The sequence below is a fragment of the Miniopterus natalensis genome, chromosome 15, assembly GCF_054644295.1.
Source record: "Miniopterus natalensis isolate mMinNat1 chromosome 15, mMinNat1.hap1, whole genome shotgun sequence".
NCBI lineage: Eukaryota > Metazoa > Chordata > Mammalia > Chiroptera > Miniopteridae > Miniopterus > Miniopterus natalensis.
The window spans coordinates 49,707,587-49,727,901 of record NC_142095.1 but is presented as its reverse complement, the minus strand read 5'-3'; the positions used below and the strand labels follow the sequence as shown (position 1 = coordinate 49,727,901).

Sequence of the window (20,315 nt, the reverse complement as noted above, 5' to 3'; positions counted from 1 at the left end):
ATGCATCATTGTCTCAGAAGTGAGTTTGTATTTTTAATAACATTTGCATTGTGTATGTACCAAAATAAGCATTCTATGACACAGAAAAAAATTCTCAGGAAAGCACTGAACTAATCTAAGAAAATCTTTAGAATTTAAAAATGAACTTGTAGAGATAAAAATTATTCTTAGAAGTTGTCTGAATTTTCAGCCTCAAAGTCATTCCTGTTCCTCCCAGACATGCTCTCTAAACAGACTCCCACAGCTAATTAGCACACTCGCACACACTCACTCCCACAGCTGATTAGCACACTCACACTCACTCCCACAGCTGATTAGCACACTCGCGCACACTCACTCCCACAGCTAATTAGCACACTCACACTCACTCCCACAGCTAATTAGCACACTCGCACACACTCACTCCCACAGCTGATTAGCACGCACACACTCACTCCCACAGCTAATTAGCACTCACTCACTCTCACAGCTAATTAGCACACATCCCACACTCACACGCACACACTCCCACGGCTGATTAGTGCACGCACGCACACTCACGCACACTCTCTCCCACAGCGCCCTCAGCCTCCTCTGAGCCCGCGGCGCCTCCGCCCCGCCCCGCGCGCAGCGGTAGGATCCGCACTGGCCCGCACGGGCCGCGCCGCGACCCGCCCCACCCGCAGCGCCCGCTCCGCGGGGCGGGCGGCGCCCCTGACGCTCTGCTTCCCTCCCCAGGGGCACATCGAAGTCGACAGCGAGACGGTCTTCAGGCTGGCGGCGCTGGCGCTGCAGGTAAGGCCCGCCCGCGGCTCCGCGCGTTCGTCGGGGCTGTGAGCCAACCGCGGCTGGAACTGCCCGGCCGGGCCGACGGGCTTCAGCCCGCTGGTCGCCCGCCCGTGAGGACTGCGGGGCCCCGCTCGCCGCCCGCACAGCCTGCGGGAGCGCGGGGAGCGCGGGAGGCGCGTCTCGGAGGAAGGGGGTCCAGGCCGCTCTGCGCGAGGCCGCGCCTGCTCGGGGGAGCGCTCCCGGCGGCCACGTCGGGGGGCAGCAGTGACTCGCTGCAGCTCCCGCTTAAACCCCGTGACTTCTGTGTGCCTTTCCCAGACTTGGGCTGAGAGCCCTTCACCTCGCGAGGCGCGGGTGGCCGGGGTGCCGAGCGCGCCGGCGCCGGCTGGGGAAGAGCGAACAGGGTGCGCGTGGGGCGAACGGGGTGCGCGTGGGGCGGACAGGGTGCGCGTGGGGCGAACGGGGTGCGCGTGGGGCGAACGGGGTGCGCGTGGGGCGAACGGCGTGTGCGTGGGGCGAACGGGGTGCGCGTGGGGCGAACGGGGTGCGCATGGAGCGGACAGGGTGCGCATGGGGCGAGCGTGAGGCGAACGGGGTGCGCGTGGGGCAGACAGGGTGCGCATGGGGCGAGCGTGAGGCGAACGGGGTGCGCGTGGGGCAGACAGGGTGCGCGGCTCGGGGCCCGCCGAGGACTCGCCCCGGCGCCCTCGCGTCCACCACGCGCTCCCGGGGGCGCGAAGGAGAAGCGGCCGCGGCTTTCAGGGCGCCGCTGTCCGCTCCGTCGGGAATAAGCAGAGTCAGGGCCGCCCGCGCTCCTCGTCGGCGCCGCGTCTCCCCGCGGCCTCGGGAAGGGTTCCTGGGGTACACCCTTCAAAGCAAAGCAAAACTGGGGAACTTTAAGCGGGTAAATGATCAAGGGTAAAACTGATTTAGCTTAATGAACTCAAATGCAAACCGATTCTCTGTCTTTGTTTTTTCTTCCAGGAAGCCAAGGGGGATTACACCAGGTAAAGCGTTTCCTTTCGGACGTTACCGTGAGTCTTTTACGCTGTCCTAAATAACGATGGGCGCGGAACCGAAAGAGAGGCGGCGCCGGGCGGGGCGGGGGCGGGGGCCGGCCCCGGGTGGAGACCCGTCTTTCCGCGAATCGCGCCGCGAGCTCGCTCAGTCCACCCGCAGCGGAGCGAATGGCCGGCGGAGCCCTCGAAGTGCTGCTCTGTCGTCCGGTGACAGGGCGAAGCCGCTATAAAGAGCGCCCGCAGCCTGGGCTGGTTTTTTGAACTTGTACTAAGCCTGTGTTTGGAGACTTGTGCCCTAAACGCAGGAAGATTCGGCCGCTCGGTTGGGGATGAACAGGGCGTCCTTGCGCCCCGGGGCCTCCCCGCCGCACCCTCCCCCAGCAGCTGCGGGCGGCCGCCACCGCCGCGGGTTCCCGCCGGGTCACTGGCGGGCGGGTCACACCCGGGCCTCGCAGGTCGCAGCCTCGCTCCACGAGCGGAAACGGCGCCGGGGGCCGGGCCGGGCCGGGCGCTCGGGGGGCCTCGGGCCTGCTGGGGGGCCAGGCCAGTCCCCGCCCCGGCCCCGCAGCGGTGCCCCCCCCCGCGCGGTGGCCGGGCCGGGCCCCCCAGCCTCCCTGGGGAGGACCCCCGGCAGGCGGGCTGGGAGGGAACGCCCGGCACCGGCCCTCTCGCCTGACCCCCGCTGGCCGCACAGCCGGGCCTTAGCTCCTGCCCGGCCCGGTGCCGCCTGGGTGACTAGTGGGCTGAAGACGTGGGGCCCAGTGTTGAAACCGCCCAGGTCATGCTGAGCAGCAGGAGCAGGGGACTGGGAGGCGCGAGATTAGCAGCATGCCCGAGGGAGCCGGCTGCCGTCCTGGGCCTCGGTGTCCGCGTCTGTAAGTGCGGATTAATGAGAAGAGCAGCTTTGCGGGCGGTGAACGACCTGGAGGTCCTTTTAGGAGCATCGGCTTTGCTGATGCGAGGAGTAGGAAATGTGGACTTTTGTCTTTGGTTTACAATGAAGCAGAATTTTGGTTACTACCACCCTCGCCCTGTCTGGTCTCCTCCCTGAATGGAGAGGGTATATTTTACCTCCAAAGTTTTGTTATAAAACTAATTGGAGAAAATCAGACAAAATAAAATACCTTGACACAGCGTACAGTGGTTGGAGCAAAGATGCTAGAACCAGACAGCCTCACTCAGATCCCAGCTCTGCCACTGGTTACCTGTGTAACCTGGAGCAACTTGTTGGAGCTCTCCAGGCCTCAGTCCCCTCATCTGTAGAATGGAGCTTATATTTATAGTATAGTCCCCATAAGATCCTATGAGGGTTAAATGAATTAAAATGTACAAAGTGCTCAGAGCGGGTCCTGCAGTTGCCAGTTCACTAGTCCGCCAAACTGATGGGCATGATTTGCCACTCCCATCGTTTCCAAGATGAACTGCTTCTCATTTTCTGCTAATATGAATAATTCTGTGGTGAACAGCTTTGTGTAGTTGTGATTATCTGTGATTATTTTCTTAAGTGATATTTCTCAGGTGGGAGCAAGCAAAGGGAAATTCCTTCAAGGAGGCAAAGTGCAGAAATGAAATGTATTCGTCCTCGATACCACTAAGTTAAAATTATGCAAAATCATCACTCTCTCCAGGAACCTCTGCTGCATGCCTGAACTGTGTCAGCACCCATCTAGGCTCTGAGGACGCAGAGGTCCACAGGCAGGGGCCTTTCTTCTAGGGAACTGGGCTTTCTAGCAAGGACTACCTAGGGGCAGTTCCAAATTCCACTTTATTCTTGTTCGCGTGGGGGCTGCAGCTTTTGGCTTTTAGAACTTCATTGAGTTTACTTTGAGTTTTAAACATAGACCAGAAGGCCTCAAATACTTTCCTAGGTCAGGACAATATGGCTTTTTCAATTAAAACAAATCTCATCTAAGTCTTAAGGTTGCTATCGACTACCCACTTCTTGTGAATATCTCCCCTCTTTCTCAAAGTTAGTGTTTCCAAAGCTGAACGCACCAGCACGCCAGCCCCAGCCCTCTCGTCTTCCACCATCTGCCTTGGACAGCACCACCATTCTCTCTGATCAGCTCTGAGGATCACCCTTCCATCTTCCACCTGTCAGCTCCCTTCTTTTGACCTTCTCATCAAACCCCAGATTGCTCTGACAGTTTTCTTCTGGCGACCCCGCCATAAAAGTGTGTGTGTGTATTATGTGAGTGCTTTTTATGACATTATGTAAAACACCCATCCCGGATTTCATTCAAGTCCCATTATAACTATTATCACTGCCATTCAACAAATTAATAGATGACAGTTGCAGGCCTAAGAGCCTTTACCACATGACCAGTGAGTCCCCAGATCAGTTCTGACGCCATCGCACACTGCCCCCTGCACATAACCCCAGCCAGCTTCCTGAGACATGAACTTGATCTTTACTATTGATTCCAACAATCTCTTACCGTTTCCCATTGCCCAGACCCACCCTCCAACACCCTAACCTGGCATCCAAGGCTCTGCTTAACCCACATTATCCATTTCTTTTCCATGTGCTGCTGTTTACATCTCTCTTCTCTTTCCTCCACGTACTCTGTACTATTTTTCCTCCATGGCTTCACTCAACTCCTCTCCCTAGAATGCCTTGGAAAACAACACTCCTCTGTCCTTACTCTGCTTCCGGCCATGTTTCCTTAAGAGTATTTTAAGTTAACATTATCATAACCAGTAGGAAACCTCCCTCTCCGAAAGTTAATTAAAATAGGGGAGTGGGGCCCTGCATTTTCTTTAAATAGTTGACAGTCTGAATTTCCAAGTCAGCCCTTAAGCTGCAAAGATAACAAACTACTCTGGTAATACAACACAGACAGAAAATTCCTGAAAGCTGACTCGGCAAGGAGAGGCTTTATCTCTGAGCAGTCACAAATGGGTTCTGAGAGCCAAGCATTTCCTTTTTTTTTCTCTCTCCCCCTCTCCCTCCCTCTCCCTCCCCCCTCTCCCCCTCTCTCTCTCTTCCTCTCTCTCCCCTCTCTCTCCCTCCCTCCCTCTCTCTCCCTCTCTCTTTCTCTCTGCCCTTCCTCCCCCTCCTCCTCCTCTCCTGAAAAGTGGCTGTTACCAAGTGTGCTGGACACTTCGGTTTATCAGAAAAGTTGGTGACTATAATTTAAGTTGGGTGCTGGGGCAGAACGAGAGTCTGTGGTCCCAGCTGCAGGGCGGGGCCCATTCACAAGGTGGCTGTGCTGCCCGATGTAGCTGTTTCCCCGGGAAGGAGCTTCTCAGCCGCCCTGAGAGTCATTGGTTGGAGGGGGATCAAAGATGTTACAAGGACTTCTCCCCCTCGTCCTCACACCTCTGGAGCACTTAAAGCTCTAAGATGTCATTCCATTTCCAGGGCTTTAGAATCAGTGCCAGGACAATAGCAGCTCCCAGGGCCTGGCCTGCTGAGTACTTACTGTCAGCACTGAGGGGGCTGCGCCCAACTTAAATGTGGGCCTTGCCATTTGCGGGCCATAACTGTGGGAACTAACCTCTCTGGAACTCAGCTTTTGTCTCAATAATTATTACGTGCTGTTGTTGTTATTATTATATTTAACCTTCACACCACCCTGTACAACAGGCGCTGTTGGAGCCTGAGCTTTGCGGCTAGTAGGTGGCTTACGGTCTCGGTGGCCTAGCTGGAGCGGAGGGTTGGGCTTCAGGCATGCTCTTAGCACCCAGGAGTCTCCAGTTTTGTATTTTAACACAACCTGTAACAATCATTCCCTCCCTTGCGCGCAGGATAAAGAAGCCTGAAGACAGGCTTCTTTAATGAATCGTCAAAATGCTTTCGTGGAAAAATTGTGAGAAGTGGCTTTTCTCCCTCCCTGTGAAATGACTCCATGCTCAGAATTGACTTAAAGACACAGACAAGTGCTTTTGTAAATCAATTCGCTGCATTCGTATTATATTTTTAATGATTTGTAAATACTTCTAAGCATTAGGCTGTTTTGCTCGTTTTACACACACTAACTGTTGTCGTCTTCACTGTATGAAGTCGGTGTAACAGTATCCTCACGTTACAAGTGAGAGGAAGGAGTTTTATGTGGCATGTACTTGCATCACCACACTGTGCTTTAACATTGACTCACTGTTAGGAGTTGTTATGTTGATAACACAAACAAGATAACAAATAGGGAACCATGAACAAATAAATATAGGAAATACCTCATTAAAAATTAAGAAGTTTCAAGTTTTTCTCAATCAGCTTCCAATCTGCTCATGTGCCCTATGAATCTCCCAGGAGATAGACAGTGTTTCCCACACTAATTGTCCCTGATGTGTGAGCATCTTGCCAAACCGTGTTCTGTGGACTTCACTTTGTAAAGTGTGGTTTACTTATTTGCTGAAAGCTCAGTATTGAAATGCCTTTAAAAGATAAGCAGTCAAGGGCACGTACCTGGGTTTCGGCTCGATCCCCGGCCCGTGTTGGGGCACGTGGAGGAGGGAGCCAGCTGATGTGTCTCCCTCACGTCAGTGTTTTCTCTCTCCCCCTCTTCCCCCTCTTCCCTCCATTCCACTCTCTCTAGAAATCAGTGGGGAAATATCCTTTTGGTAAGGATTAACAAAAAACAAACAGAGAGAAGCACCTGGGGAAGCCTGCTCTTCGGACTCCCGGGCATCTTCGCTGCTCCCTCCAGGTTACTTTCATCAACTCTCGGGCTGGGTAAGCGTCCATCCAGCTCTGAACCTGCTTCTTCTGAATAGCCCTAAGTTTGGAAGCAAACAATGGGATGGGCACTTTTTCATCTGCTCTAAGCATAGAATGTTAGGACTGCCCTAAGTCATGCACTTGAACCCTCATTTTACCCCTGACATATCCATGACAAGGAGCGACATGTCTGTGACATTTCAGGTAGACAAGACCAGACCTCCAGTCCCCAGGTCTCCCCGCCTATCTCAGAAGTAATTTTAACTGGCACTTGTGTGGAGGGGCAACATGGATCCTTGCTGTCCCTGAGAGTGTCCAGCAGGCAGTGGACTCCACCACGCTAAGTGGTGTTATCAGTGGAGTGGCCCCAAGTCTAATATTAGTCACTTGAGGAGATAGCTTAAGAGTGAGTAGGCAGGAAGTGAGCAATCTCTCACCAGTCCCCTTGGAATTCCTCCCTTTTTCTCACTGCTCAACCCTGTTCATTCTCGAAGATTCACTTCCTCCACTGCAAGGCTCTGGACCAAGCAAGGGCCATGATGGAGGCGGACTGAGCGTCCGGTCTTCCTTTTATTACTGAGCCACAATTATTCTTCATCCTTTATAGGAGCCATTGGAGAAAGGCCTGAGCTCTAGATTCAGGGGAGTTGAGACAAGCTCTCATCTGCTGACAGGTAACCTTGAGCCAGTTTCAAGCCAACTGAACCTAAGGTCCCTTTTCTTTAAGAGGTTTGTTGTGAGAATTGAATGAGATAAAGCACCTTGCAGGGTGGAAACTCAATACCTGGGGGTTTGCTTCCAGTGTCCACTGAGTCCCATCCTGTAGTGAGACGTGTTGTTTTTTTAGCCTCAGAGTCCTTTTTAAGTGTATAGTTCAGTGGTATTAAGGACATTCACACTGTGCAACCACCACCACCATCCTCCAAAACTTTTCATCTTGCAAAACTGAAACTCTGTGCCCACTGAACATTAACATCTCTCACTCTCTCCGGCCTCCAGCGGCCACCATTCTACTTTCCGTCTGTATGAATTTGCCTCTAGGTGACTCATATGAGTGAAATCATACAGTACTCGTCTTTTTTGTGACTGGCTTATTTCACTGAGCATAATGTCCTCAAGGCTCATCCATGCTGTAGCATATGTCAGAATTTCCTATACTTTCAGGCTGAATAATATTTCATTGTGTGTATGTGCCACATTTTGTTTACCCATCCATCCGTGGATGGACCCTTCTGTTGCTTCCACTTCTTGGCTTTTAAGAATAATGCCACTATGCCCTGGATGGTGTGCTCAGTGGTTAGAGCGTGACCCAGGCACTGAAGGGCCTCGGGTTCGATCCCCAACCCTGGTCAGGGTGCATGCGGGAGGCAACCAATCCATGTATCTTTCTCATATCGATGTTTCTCTCTCTCTCTCCCTCCTCCCTCCCTCCCTCCCTTTCACTCTCTCTTAAAATCAATGGAAAAATATCCTCCAGTGAGGATTAACAACAACAAAAGCAATAATGCTGTTAGGAACAAGAGTATGCAGATATCTCTTTGAGACCCCGATTTCAGTTTTGGGGGAGAGACAGTTTATTTTTTTAAGAAGAGTCCCTGACATCCAGGTACTGAATTATTTTCCACCATTCATGGGGGTGGGGTGGGATGAGGGTATAGGAATGTAAGGTGGGAGTCAGATCCTTGTTCTAAAACACCAGGTCTTACCTAACTAAAATAGTACTTAAGGAGTTCAGTACTTACATTAAAAATATTGTAGGTGAATGTTTATTGACATGGAAAGATGATTACCATATATGAAGTGGAAAAAACAAAAGTATACATATTATCCATTCTTTAAAAAAAAAAATACCACCTGTATACCAATATATTCAAACACATGAGACATATATATATGTATATACGTACACACACACACACACACACACACATATAAACTGGCCTCTAATTTTTTTTGTTCATACAGCCCCATATATCTATTCTCAATATATGTACTTTTTATTTGTTTACTTATACAATTGTGTACATATAGAACTATACCAACATCATATAAATTTAAAAGTATTCACAAAAGATGTCTGCACAAGTGTCGTTCAGGCCCAGTCTTCCTTCACCTTCAGACTCGCCGGCCTACAGCTGGGCACATAGTCTCACTTCTCCTGCTGGCAGCTGCCCGGCAGGCGCCACCCTGCTGGGGAGGCCCGAGGGCTCCTGCTTAGCGCCCACAGCTGGGTCCAGAAGTGCGCACGACGCCGTGCGGGACTGAGCCATCCCGCTAGGTCTCGGGCTGCGCTGCCCAGTTCAGACTCACCGTAATAAAACCGGTAGGTTAATTTCTACCCAGAAAACAATTCACAGAAGAGAAACTCGTCAAAATGAATGAGACCGAGTAACACGTTCAAAGGGCTGGATAAAAATAAATACCAGTCGAAGTCCTACTGTTTTCTTTGTGCACAGCGACAGCGCTGGGGGTCCTGCAGACGGGCACAGCTGGGGTGCTTCCACTCTCCGCTCCCTCTGGCCAGCGATGGTAGCTAAGCTACTGAACACCTCTAAGCCTGTCTCCTCATTAAATAGCAACAGTTACTGTTCTTTTTAAATTTTTATTACTGAGGTATGATTGACACAAACGTACTAGTTTCAGGTGTACGATATAATGATTCAGTATTTGTATGTAGTGCAGTGTGATCTCCAAATAAGTCTAGGTGACATCCACCACCACGCATAGTTACACATCTGTGTCCTGTGATGAGAGTATTTAAGGCCTGTCCCCTTCGCACCTTTCAAACACGCAGGACAGGATTCTGGTGCCTGCACGCTGCCTGGTTTGTGGGAGGGTGAAAAAATTAGCTGTTACTGTTGTCATCACGAAGAGTTACCTCGGTAGTGGGACAGAAATGTTTACAACTTTTCTTCTTCTTTGCGTGTCAGTGTGTTTTCATTTATCAACAATGAAAATATAGTGCTTTAGTCAGAATTTTTTTTATGTTATTTTTGTATTTTTTAAAAACTCAGAGCTTACCATAGTGACTTACTCAGTGACTGCACTGAGTTCTCTTTCAAAATGAGTGTAAAAGTTGTGGAATACTATTCATTTTCCCCGACAGAAACTTCCCAAACCGCCGACAGGGGTGGCCTAGAGTCGGCCTGAGGACCAAAGGGCTGCAGGTTCGATCCCTGGCTGATCAGGGCGCGTGCTGGAGGCAGCCAATCAATGTGTCTCTCTCACATCAATGTTTCTCTCTCTCTCTCTCTCTTTTTCTCTCTCTCTCTCCTCCCCTCCTTTCTTTCCCCCCTCTCTCCTCCCTCCCTCCCCTCCTTTCTACTCTCTAAAAAAAATCAATGGAAAAAATTCCTGGGTTGAGGATTAAAAAAAGAAAGAAAGAAACTTCCCAAACCAAGGCTTAACCCTTTCCCTGCCCCCCACCCCACCCCCAACAGCAACCCTGTCTACCTCCCGGAGGCCCCTGTGCCTTTGTGAACAGGCTCATTCAGTTCTGGGCTCAGGTGCCGGGGCTGGTCAGGCAGAAAGGAAGCAATTAAAACAGTGGAAACCTACCAGAGTCAAAGCTGTGGGCAGGGCTGACTGCATGGGTGTGTGACCCGCGCAGTCACACAGGGTATCCTGCTCAGAGGGGTCCCACGCTTGGTTTGAGGCTCCTCTGTCACCAAATAATTCTTAGTAACTTTTTTAACAAGGGGCTCAGCACTTTCTTTTTTCACTGGCCTTGCAAATCATGTGGCAGATCCTGGCTGTGAAACTGTAAGGTTTGAGAAGACCTGAATGTTGGATGGATCATGAAAAGAAGGGATCCTTCAGTAGGTGTGTGAGCAGGAGCTCCCCTGGGAAAGGTGGAACCACACAGAATTCTACAAACCAGCTTTTCTGCATATATGTCTGGGAACCTCTTAGCCCTTTCAGATTCCAAAATGCATGATCTCCCAGATCTGAGTCCCGGGGAGTAACATAACATCTACCTCACAGGGCTGCTATGAAAATCAAGAGAGAAAATGCATATGAAGGACTTAGAACAGTGCCTAGCACCTGGAATACTCATTTCTAAAAGCTTCCTAAATATTCAGTCCCTTAATCCTTGTATCAACTCTGTGAACTAGGCAGTATTATCCTCATTTTACAGATGAGGAAATGAGGCCCCTGAGAAGTTGAGTGACTTGCCCAGGTCACACAGCTACTAAGATGTGGAGCTGGGATTCAAACCCAGGCCATTTGATGGCAGAGCGCGTGCTCTCGCTCCACATTACGCACGCTGCTTTTACCACTGTCGACTAGGGGCCAGGTGCTCTTATGTATTTATACCATTTTCTCCTCACGTTGTTCCTGTTGAGATGCTCATTGTGCAGATGTGGAGACTGAGGCCTGACAATCAAGGTCACATGTCTGCCCCACATGTGGTTGTCAAAATTTATGACAGAAACAGGAATCGGGGAGGCCCTGTAGGAGGCACTCTCGCACCCTCTGTGTGTTGCAGGGGAAGGGAGGGGAGCTGCAAGAACTCCAGTCTAACAGCCCCTCCCCTTAGCTTCTCCTCCCCTCTACAAGAGGACTTCACTTCTTCTTTGTCTCTGAACGGGCGTGTGGCTCCTATGGCTCCACATATCAGACTACAATGCAGTACTTTCTTTTTCCCAAGTAAATCCTTTTTGCTAATGGAATATATGGTCAACTTTTTGTTTATGGTCCACATGGTGGAACTTGGATTTGAACCCACACTCTCTGAATTTCCGCTGTGCCTTTCCACTTGTTAATTCCTCAAAAGTGAATCCAAAAGACGTTTCATGGTATCTGCTGGACTGGGTTGGCAATGCAGATGCAGTTAGACTTTGGGGAACTCCTGGACCCACCCTCCAGGCAATGTCCTCCACACCAGCTCAGACCCTGGAACCCCACCGAGTTCTAATCCCAGCTCAACCCTGAGCAGCTGTGTGGTCTTCCGCACATCTCATCAGCTCTTTAGAACTCACTTCTTCCATCTGTAAAATGGGGGTGGTAATTTTACCTGTGGAAAGAATTGTTAAAGTAACCCATGTCACGTGCTTAGTTCAGTGCCTAGTGTGTTGTAAGTACTCCACACCCTTATATCTTTAAACAGCTACTAGCAGTACAGTGGGGATCGATCCTGTGCGGGAGGCGACTTTCTTGACCTATTTGGGTTCTCAATTTTCCTCTCCGGGACTGAACTGGGCCACTAGGCCCATCACAGCATCCGGTTGGGCTTTTCAGATAGCGGCTGGCTGACATTTGCATGTTTGGTATTTGGCAAATAGAAGGTAGCATGCCATGCGAACCATCGGCGTCTCCCTGAGCTAGGAAATGGCGTTTGGGGGTGACTCATGGATACACATTCAGTGCCTTTGGTTTGGTTCAAGAAACACAGTGGCACATAACATGTACTGCGCCTCATTATCTGGGTTCCATCAGCTGACTCGCTTAACACAGTTCTGTGTGTTCCGGAAGGACACACTGAGTCACGTATGCAGGATGAAGGGGTCACACTCTGGGGCTGTAGGCTGACCATAAATAATTCTCACTTGTCTAGTAGGAACTTTCCCAGGAGAGGGGTAGAGCGCTTTGACTACATTCTTCTGTAGGAAAATGCTGCCTGTGGGATTGTCTTTCCTCCATGTGCTCTTTTTTGTAACCCTAGATTTGTATGAGAGGAACTCTTTTTAATTGTGGTAAAATATACATAATATAAAATTTACCATCTTAACCACTTTCATATGTATAGTTCAATAGTGTTAAATAGACTCACCTTGTACAACCAATCTGCAGAGCTCTTCACTTTACAAACCTGAAACTCTGTGCCCATTAAACAATTCCTCACGCCCCTTCCCCTCGGCTCCTGGTGTCCACCATTCTCCTTCTGTCGCCATAAAATTGTACAGTTTTTAGTTTAAATATTTACAGATTTTCATGTTAATCTGCTTCTCGGTGTAAGTCATTCTTATGGGTTGTGTTTCTAATAAAAGAGTTAAAAGTTCAAAGTAGACACACTCAGAAGCCTCAGCAAGCTGGCTAATGTTCAGAAAAATCTCTCATCACATTTTCATTATTATTAGATATTCTTTAGGCTTAAAAAAAATAGTTTGACAGCTGATCACTGTCAAGCATGCTGATGGACAGAGTAATTTGTTCTTTGTTGCCGGTTAGGCCACAGACAAAAATTTGATGGCAAAGGAATTCTAGCTGAGAGGCTGCTATGTTTCCCAGAAAACAGGCAGCTTTCTGGCACCTCTGGGAGGATGCTGAGGTAAGGGGAGCCCGACAGAGCCCATGCGTGGGTCCTGAGGTCGGGAGAGAGAGTCTGGAGGCTGGAGGAGAGTCTGGAGGCTGGAGGAGAGAGTCTGGAGGCTGGAGGAGAGGGTCTGGAGGCTGGAGGAGAGTCTGGAGGCTGGAGGAGAGGGTCTGGAGGCTGGAGGAGAGGGTCTGGAGGCTGGAGGAGAGTCTGGAGGCTGGAGGAGAGGGTCTGGAGGCTGGAGGAGAGGGTCTGGAGGCTGGAGGCGAGGGTCTGGAGGCTGGAGGAGAGGGTCTGGAGGCTGGAGGCGAGGGTCTGGAGGCTGGAGGAGAGGGTCTGGAGGCTGGAGGAGAGGGTCTGGAGGCTGTGCTCTGCAGGCCAGGTCCCATCACGGCCCACAGCCGGGGCCTGGCAGTGGCCTTCCAGGTTCTTTCCCCTTGTGGTTCATTACCAACCAACCCTGAGGGTTGCCAGATTTAGCAAATAAAAATATAGGATGCCCACTTACATTTTAATTTCAGGTAAACACTGAATAATTGTTTAGTAGAAGTATGCCCTAAGCATCTGGTGGTGACGGCGACAGGAGTGGCATGTTGGGGGCCTTTGGCTTCACGTACAGTGGGGACAGAAGGAGCAGGCTGCAGGGCGCAGGCAGGTGCCCCTCAGCAGTCTGCTGCCATCTCCCCAGACTGGCCACCGTCCCTGTTTTTATGATGAGGAGGCGGCCAAGGCTCAGGAAGGTTCGTGTGTCTGAGACCACGGAGCTCCTCCGAGCTCGAGGCGTGGCCGAGTCCAGGCCTCAGTCGGGTTCTTACTGCCAGTCGCAGGCCCCGCGGGGCCGCCGGCTCTTTCTCCGCCTCGGAGGCCCCGCAGCGGGCAGACCCGGGTCCCGCCGCGTCCCGGGGTTAGGTGGGTCCCGGGGTGACCGCGAGCGCCGTGGGCAGCCCCCAGCCCCGCCCACCGCGCGCCAGCCCCGCCCACCGCGCGCCAGCCCCGCCCACCGCGCGCCCAGCCCCGCCCACCGCGCGCCCAGCCCCGCCCACCGCGCGCCCGCCCCGCCCACCGTGTGCCAGCCCCGCCCACCGTGCGCCCGCCCCGCTCGCGGGTGCTAAGCGAGTCCCCGGGGTGAGCTCCAGCGCGGCCGTCGCCCCGCGCGTCCCCGCGTCGCCATGGAGGAGCCGAGGGCCGGCCCGAGCCGCGGGAAGCCCGCGGTGCGCGCGTCAGGGGGCGGGCTCCCCCGGCCGCCCGCGGCTTCCCCGGCCCCGCCCCGACTCCCTTCGCCCCGCCCCCGGCTCCCAGCCCCCGCATGGCCCCGCCCCCTCCCGGACAGGGCAGCCCGCGCGTGGGGCCGGCCGGCTGCGCCCCCGCGCTGCCCTGCCCGCTCGGGCGTGGGGGCGGCGGAGGAGGCTCTCGTTCAGCCCTGAGGACCGGCCTCGGGCCGCAGCAGGTGCCCGTGAGCCCTGGGCGTCCCCCGTGGCCCGGGGGGCAGTGGGGTTGAGCCCCAGCGCCCCGCCTTCGCGCGTGACCGCGACTGTGCCTGCCGGCTAGTCCCCGGGCCCCCTGCCCCCAGCCTGGGAGCCCTGGGCCAGGCGCCGGGTCCGGGACAGCTGACTGTGGGTTTTTTGAGTCAGTATAAAAAGTGGGGTACGGCTGGTGTGGCTCAGCGATTAAACACCGACCTAGGACCCGGGAGGCCGAGGTTCGATTCCCCATCGGGCGCAGGCCCGGGTTGCGGGCTCGGTCCCCGTCTGGGCGCGCAGGAGGCGGCCGAGCCATGAGGACTCTCATCATTGGTGTTTCTCTCTCTCCCTCCCCCTTCCTCTCTCTGAAACCAATAAAGATATATTTTTTTAAAAGTTGGGCATCAGGACCTCCCGTGTGGTTTTAGGTATTTGCTGGGGCGTAGGGCCTCCCACCTGAAGCCACACGCAGGTGAGTTTGGATGCCTTGTTTTACAATTGTGCTGAAAAACTTGGGGTCTGATTTTAGAAAAAAAAGTAAACTAACTTTGGTATCTTTGCTATTAGGGAACAACTGTAGACTGCAGTCATATTAGTTTGGTTCAAGAAACTCTGAGTGAGGACATGAGGTCTTGTTTTCTGTGTTCCAATCTCTTATTCGGTTTAATTCCGTTTTTGGCTAATTCCGATTAATCTAGCATTTAAAAGCAGCCTGTCCTCAGCCAAGAAATAAACACTTTAGTAGACTCGATCCGTGGCCACTGCAGTTGTAAGTGCTGACGCCACAGGTTAGGCAGGGGAAAGTCTTCCCTCCTCCCACTCACTCCTCCCGGTTTTCTGTCCCCTCTGTTAGGAATTTTGGGAGAGAGAGCAGAGTGCTACGTAAAGCACAGGTTTGCAGTCACATCTGCGTTCTCGCTGTGAGAGTTAAATTAATCTTTCTTCCATCTCAGTGTTCACTCTGTGACGTGGCGATGCTGGTGACAGCAGGGAGCGGGTTACCCGCCTCTGCCACGCGGCAGTGCCCGCCAGTGAGCTGTTGCTCCAAGCATTTACTTCAGGGACTGAAGGACGGCGCTCACTTCGCATCACTGCTGGGCAGCCTCCAAGTCCCCCTGGCTGTCCTTAGCCTCCTTGACTTTCCTCTTTGAAACTGTTGACCACTCTCTCTTTCTTGAAACTCTCCCTGTGTTTATGGTGTGTTTATTCTGTTGCAGTGGCTCTCCAGCCATGTGTTAAACACCTTCAGCCCTTCTGATTCTCTAGGTCCGGGGTAAGGCCCCAAATTTGCATTTCTAACAAGTTCTCAGATAATACTGATGCTGCTGGTCAGGGGACTGTGATCACAGTTGACCCTCTAACAACTTGGGGGTTGGGGTACTGACCCCACCCCCATGCAGTCAAAAATTTGAGCATAACTTTTGATTCCCCCAAAGCTTAACTACCCTCAGCATGTGTGGGGGATTGGTTCCAAGACACCCCCTCCCCCACACACAGAGATACCCAAATCTGTGGCTGCTCAAACCCCCTATATGAAATGGCATAGAACAATGCACAGAGTCGGCCTTCTGCGTCCACGAACTCCTAACTGCAGAATGAACGCAGTACAGGTATTTATTGAAAATATCTGTATATATGTGGACACATGCAGTTCAAACCATGTTGTTCGGGGCCCACTGTGCTGTGTTTTCTTATTTTTGTTACCTTTCATATGCCCTTGCCTAGGACTTTGTAGAGAGGAATGTACTGTTAGAGCTCTATAGTTATAAGTCACGGAGATAATAAGAGTAGTTTTTGAAGGCCATGTTCCCAGACTACTGAGAGAAATGTGAATTTTTTTATTATTATTATTACAAAAGGGTGATTTGAAGGCAATCTGGCCAGTGAAAAATTCCTCCAAGTAAACTGATAACAAACCTTAAACAGCTAATCACCAAGCTGTTGATCATGCCAGGGGATCAGTTGAGGACCTTAGTGTTTATACACAATAACCAAGATCCTTCTAATAATGACGTCTAAGCAAGCTGTCGTCCTCAGACCCTGGATGCAGCTCGAATGCTGTAGCAGTTAAGTTGGCACCTGTTACACTTCTAACACATGAAATACACTTCCACTTGCTGTTTCGATCGTTATTGGGTCCCTCGCCTTCAGGGTCACACAGAACTTGGAGGGTCAACACAGGTTTCTCACAAGCATAGGTAAGGAGGCGGCTTACATCAGAGTCTGTGCGAGGCACACCCGGAGACTGGCGCATCTCTAATTGGCGCAATTCCCAATGTCCCAAATCTGTTGTTTGGGACACAGCATTAAATAGGCCTCCCAGCTGTGACAGCTTGCCCAAGTTCTCAGACGTCCTGTCTCACAACCTTTTATTTAATTTCTGATTATATTTAGGCTGCACATTAGACTTTATCTTGAGTGTTCACACAGGCAGTGTAGTGTTTTTACATTTGCATGTGCATTTTATGAAATACAGATTTTGAGGTATGCTTATATGTGGATGAAAGACAACTGCAGTCCCAAGTTATAGTCTAAATGGCTCCGTGTATTTTTCTCTGTGAAATACACAAAGTTCCCACAGGCATTTGCATTGGGTCATTATATTTAATATACACTTTTCAGGCACCTTTGTGTTGGGTTTTAGGTAAAGAAGAGCTTTAAATTGACAAGGAAAGGGAAGTCAGGGGCTTGGGCCTTTTTTCAAACCATCTTAAAAACCTAGGGATGCCCCACACTGAACAGAGCCAGCTGCCAGCTTCTAGGGAGCTCAGTGTTCCTTTGCTCAAGGAAGGCTGGCACCCAGTTTGCTGTTGCCTCCAGTCCCTTGCTCTCCAGCCTCAGAATGGCAGGTGGCAGATTGTTGCTGGGAGCAAGTTCCCAATTAGCCACAAACAGGTGCACACATTTGCTGGGGGTCGCTGTTTGCTCGCAAGTGCTCTGGCACACACAAGGGGTGGCCTCAGTTTTGCCAACCATGTGGCTTTCTCAGGAATGAGTGAAGTTGGCCCATTCCTACAGGGTGTTTTGAGGTCAGTAAAGAAAAACAGGCGGTGCAAGGAGGCTTGAGAATGCCAAAAAGAATCATGGCCTGAAACATGGTTGCAGAGGCTAAATGCTGGGTCGGAACGGGAATCTGGGATGCGTGAAGGAGAGGGTGAGCCTCAACAGATAAAATGTCATCAGGTGAAACGCAAGCGAGCATTGTGGCCACTGAATTCCTGCTGAAATGCTGAAGAAAAGCAATTTCTGGTTTGGTCACTGAGAAGTAGCAAGTCTTTGATTGTAGGAGTCGTCTCTGGCTAGGACCTGGAGAAATCAGTCCCTCTTGGTAATTCTGGTCAAGTGCATCTTGAAAAAAAGCCCTTCATTGCCATTAGGGTCAAGAATGTCCAAACAGGGTGAGTGCATTTACTGCTGGGGAAAGGCAGAGACATCGCCACCAGGGCCTGCTCACGCCCAGCTGCGTTCAGGCCCTCCCCCTGGGTTCTGAGGTTGATCTGAGGCAGGCAAGCCCAGCCCCATCCTGCCCCTGGGAGCTCAGTGGATCCCTGTGGCCTCAGACTCCAGGCAGATTCCCCAGCCAGCTTCTTCTGAGGGTGAACAAATAACCCGCTCAGCTACTGTCCGTCACACAAATGTGAAGTTCTGCTTGGTCCTAAACTCTGCAGATGCCGGGATTAGCTTCAGAATAATGTGCCAGTGTTCCTAACACCCCGTGGTTAAATTTTGTCATTAGCCAGCCCTAGCCTCTTGCACAGCTGCCCCTCAGCACACTCCCTGTACCCACCAGCCGGCTGCGACCTGGTTTCCATGTGAATTATATCACACAGAGGAATGCATAAAACTTGTATCTAGGGTGTAAGGAGCCAATTAGAAAATGCACAGCCACATTGGCACGCCCAGTGAGGGACTTTGCTATTGCATAAGAAACATTCAAACCTATAGAGAATTTTTGTGAGTGTATTTGAGCCAAACTGTCAACAATTGCCAGGAAGCAAAATCTCAACAGATTGAGATAATGCTCCGGAGAATGGCAGTTTTGCCCCTTGTTTTATGCATTACAGTCAAAAGAGGAGATGTAAGTGGGTTACATGAAATCCGTTGGTGATAGATAAGGGAAGCTGGAGAAAGCAAAGCCGGGAAACCTCTGGGATTGGATAAAAAGTAAAATAACAGACCCACACTTTTACTTAGGTGGGTGCAGGATAGTTAACAGTCAACAATTAACTCAATAACAATGAGGGGATTTATAGTCTCCGAAGAGCAGTACCTGTGCTTTGAGGGGTCTGGAAAAAGGAAAATTACTTTGACATTCCAAAGATATGTTATCTTAGGTGCAAAAAGACAGCAGACAGGCTCAGTTAAGGTAAAGATTGACCTTTGCCAGGAAAGATGCCTGCCTAGGACATGACTACCCACTATAAACTTTTAGTTTAAAAGTTTTCCTTTCACACCATCCTTTGTGGTTACTTTAGGACCCTGAGTTTGCAAGGCCGCCACACAGACCTCCCTGAGCTGTCAGGTTAGCACGTGGCCCCTTGGTGCACTTTGCCAAGACCCTACCCTACCCACTTCATTGGGTACAGCACCCCCCGTCCTTCCCCACAGTAAACCTCCTCAGAGGTACTCTGACTCTATGGTGCATATTTTCTTGTTTTGCTTTATACTTTCATCAGCTACATATGAGTCCCTCCAGCTTCATTTGCTTGTTTTGGAGCTTTATGTACGTGGCATTGTGATGTGGATGATATTTTGGCTGCCGCCCCTCTGCTTACTGTCTGTGAGGCCCATCGTGCTGTGTGAAGCTCTGTGTATCTCCTCTGCTCTGCGCTCGTCCGTGCTGTAATCACATTGCAATTTCATCATTTCTACTGTTTGGGAATATTTGGGGGAGTTTCTTCTATTTGCCTTGTTGTGCACAATGCTGCTCTAAAACCCACTCTTTTGTGTGAGTTTCTCTAGGAATACACTAGGAAAGGATCCCCGGGGCCTAGGGAATGCAGATTTTCAAAATGATCACACCAACTGCCCTACCCACTAGCAATGGACAGGAGTTCCCCCTGCCCTATGTCTTCAGTAAACTAGGTATTGCCAGAGTTCTACACATTTGGTGGTCGGCTGTGTAATGGTGATGCACTGAGGGTTGAATATGCATTTCCCTGTGTACACTTGCTTCTGTCTGTTGGCCATTTGGATTTCTGCCTTTGGGCACTGCTTGTTGGAAGGTTTCACCCATTTTCCTGCCAGGCGGTTTGTTTCACCGTCTCAGGATCCTGCTGGAGCTCTCTTTTAGGATTACAGTAGATCCACAGCTCAGCCTCCGCGGTATCAGTGGTGGCTTTTTTGAAGGGGTTACCGAATGGGCACTAATAGGAAGGTAACGTTGTATATTCACAAGGAAAGGATGTTTTGTAATAGCATAAATAACCAGATTTGGAGGAATAATAGGAACCTTTTTCTAATACAAAGAAATAAAGTTGTGTTCTTTGCTGAGAATGCAATAATTTGCAATGGTCCAGATTCCACATTTGTCAAACTTACTTATGTGTCTCTTTTACCTCATGCATTACTGACCATTTGGACTGTTAATAAATTTTCTAAAACTGGAAACCAAGTTGAGAGCCTGAGAAGGCCTCTCCCTGTCCATTCCTTACTAAGAGTTTATGTCAGAAACTGCAAAGTGATAGTAGTGGTCTACTAGTATTTTTATATGGCCTGAACAATGTTTTAGTTTTTATTTTTGGGTTTTGGGGGTTTTTTGTTTGGTTTTCGGTTGAGGAAATATTTTAAAATTCAGATATCTTACATGGAGCTCTGGATTTTGCCTTATTTTTTAAAACAATTAATCAATAGTGGGTCCACAATCCCACATGGCAGAAATTTCCTAGATCAGAGTGTGGTTCCTTATCAGCGATGGAGTCTGATTGTTTTCCCCAGTTTCCAATATCCCCTTCTTCCATATTAGTAGAATTTTTAGTTAGCCATGTGGCTGCCTCAAATAAAGACTACATATCCAGTGTCCCTTGCAATTAGGTCCAGCCAGTCATCCTGGCCAGTAGGGTTAGGGAAAGTGGGTACCTTCATCACGTGACCCTTGCTTCCACGTGCTGGGTATGCAGTGCATACTCCTGGTACGTGCTTGCTAAATGAAT

At 50.6% G+C, this 20,315-nt stretch overlaps 1 protein-coding gene across 1 annotated transcript in view; it reads left to right on the top strand.

The window, feature by feature from the left end:
- The window catches only part of FRMD4B (FERM domain containing 4B), a 138,219-nt gene that overhangs the window by 75,227 nt on the left and 42,677 nt on the right, over positions 1-20,315 (top strand). Inside the window, exons 6-7 of the mRNA XM_087825112.1 lie at positions 718-774; positions 1,753-1,775. Coding sequence (XP_087681238.1) covers positions 718-774; positions 1,753-1,775 — 80 coding nt within the window. The remainder of the gene's footprint in view (positions 1-717; positions 775-1,752; positions 1,776-20,315) is intronic.